Raw genomic sequence first — 2,187 nt, forward strand, 5'->3', positions numbered from 1 at the left:
CTGTCCCTCACAGGCTCAAATGAGTAATCCGTGCCATTAAAATGACTTTTTTTCATGTGTATATTATGTGCTGCAGCCAATGCCTTTATACCTTCGGAGGGCCTACCATGCCAGTGACGTCATCGATATTATCAGCATTCTAATACTAACAAACGCAATTTTTGTGTTGCTTAAAAAAAAGCTATATTGATATTTAAAAAAAAAAAAAATTGTGTAATTCATTTGTAATTATCATAACCAACAAGTTATCAAAAGTTAGTTTTTCAGTTCAGTTCATCTTTAAGTACAGTACTTGAGTAAATGTACTTAGTCTACATTCCATAACTGGTGCTAACTTTGTAAAAATGTAAATTATTGTGTGAATGATATACAGCCAAAGTTATTTTATTTACTCTATTTTCTTAATACATTAAACTTACTTTTTTCTTTTTTATGCCCTTAGAAGTTAATTATAGAGCTTAAAAGCCACCATCTCTTCCTGCGCGTGGCCGTGGTTGTTGGACAGGGTGAAACAGAGCTCACAGCGGCAGGAGCCAAACCCCTCCAAACGGCTGGGGTTGCACGCGGTTAAAGCACGTTTGATATGGTTTAATATAAGCCACTGACTAGGTCGTTATCATACATAAGGCTTGACTATGTTGTTATTATTTAATGTTTATATGTTAATTATTATATGTTAATGTTATGAAACTTGGTGTGATCAGTTAGAGAGGTTCAGATGAGCTGTTAAACTGGTCGCCAACTACATTTGGTGATAGATGAATTGGTCGGAGTCTGTTATTATATCGACCTATATAATAAAGTTAAAAAACTCTGGTTCCAGGTTAGCTCGGTTGGTCGAGCAGGCACACACACACACACACACACACACACACACACACACACACACACTTATAGAAATGTACTTCTCAACGCATTTTAATATAAACTCTGAGTCCAGCGTCAATGTAAATCATATCTAGTTTCTTCATTCCACGTGACAGTGCACTCAATATCTTTGAGTTGTGGACAAAACAATACATGTCTTAGTCCAACAACTAATCAACAATGAAAATAATAGTTATTTGCCGCCCTATTGCATATTTTAATACTTTTTGAACATTTTGGAAAGCAAACTGTGGCCTAACGTAGGCTACGTCCGCAACCTGCTGACTCCACTTCCTTATGTGAGCCTTCTCAACTACTTCCCTGTTAGGCCACTGGAGTACCCCATTTAAAACGGCCGAGGCATGTCTAAGATGGACCCGGACCCTGTGTCGGCGTTCATACCGTCGCACACTCACGTTTTGAACATCTTTTCCATGTCTTTGATCTGGATCCGGGAGAACTCTTTGAACTCGGTGAACGGGTTGAAGACCTTCATGCTGGGCTGCCGGTGCTCACCCTGCCCGTCGTTAAGCTCCTCTCGCCGGTTCAGCTTAGCGCCGAGCTCCGAGTCTGCATTGGCCGTACTCGGTTTGTCTTCCGACCCATTCTGGTCCCCGCTGAGGTCCACAGCAACAGGATCCTCAGCTCCTTCTTCGATCTGGAGCCGACGACTGAGCTTGGAGGAAAGTTCTTCTGTGGCCATTTTCAAATGAAACGGCTGCTAATCCGTAGCTAGCAGTATCTTCCGTTAACTTCCTAACTCCACTAACGTCCCAGAAGAAGGCGTCAGCGCCTTCTGTCGCGTTATCCCGCCCCCGGCTCGGCCTCGCCCTCACCCTCACCGTATGGAGTGTTTCTGGCAAGGGGCGAAGCAAATTAATCCCAAATACACTTCTCTAACTTCTTGTTTCCAGGCTTCGAGCTCCAAGCGCAGACTTAAAGCCTAGCTCAACCTTAACGTGTTGTCACAAACACTTTAGAAGTCTGACGGTTCTTCTTCTTCTTCTTCTTCTTCAAGATTTACTGGCGGTTGGCACACGGCGTTGGCGCATTACCGCCACCAACTGGTGTGGAGTGGTATGGAGCTCAGAATATCTGATTCCCCCCCCCAAAAACGGAATAAACTCATACCTTGACAATCATATTGTTTCTTCCACGATCTGAAAGGTATATATATTATATAGGAAATAAAGAATAAACAGTACAGGCCAAAAGTTTGGACACACCTTCTCATTCAATGTGTTTGCTTAATTTCCATGACTATTTACATAGTAGATTATCACTGAAGGTTTCTTCTTTTCAAGGTGGGCCTTGTCAGGG

At 42.3% G+C, this 2,187-nt stretch overlaps 1 protein-coding gene across 1 annotated transcript in view; it reads right to left on the minus strand.

Moving 5' to 3' along the window:
- The window catches only part of efhd2 (EF-hand domain family, member D2), an 11,223-nt gene extending 9,545 nt beyond the window's left edge, over positions 1-1,678 (minus strand). Inside the window, exon 1 of the mRNA XM_034876814.1 lies at positions 1,284-1,678. Within this exon, the coding sequence (XP_034732705.1) occupies positions 1,284-1,570 (287 nt within the window). The 5' untranslated portion in view covers positions 1,571-1,678. The remainder of the gene's footprint in view (positions 1-1,283) is intronic.
- Between the last annotated feature and the right edge of the window lie 509 nt (positions 1,679-2,187).

Source organism: Etheostoma cragini, chromosome 7 (genome assembly GCF_013103735.1).
Source record: "Etheostoma cragini isolate CJK2018 chromosome 7, CSU_Ecrag_1.0, whole genome shotgun sequence".
Taxonomy (NCBI): Eukaryota; Metazoa; Chordata; class Actinopteri; order Perciformes; family Percidae; genus Etheostoma; species Etheostoma cragini.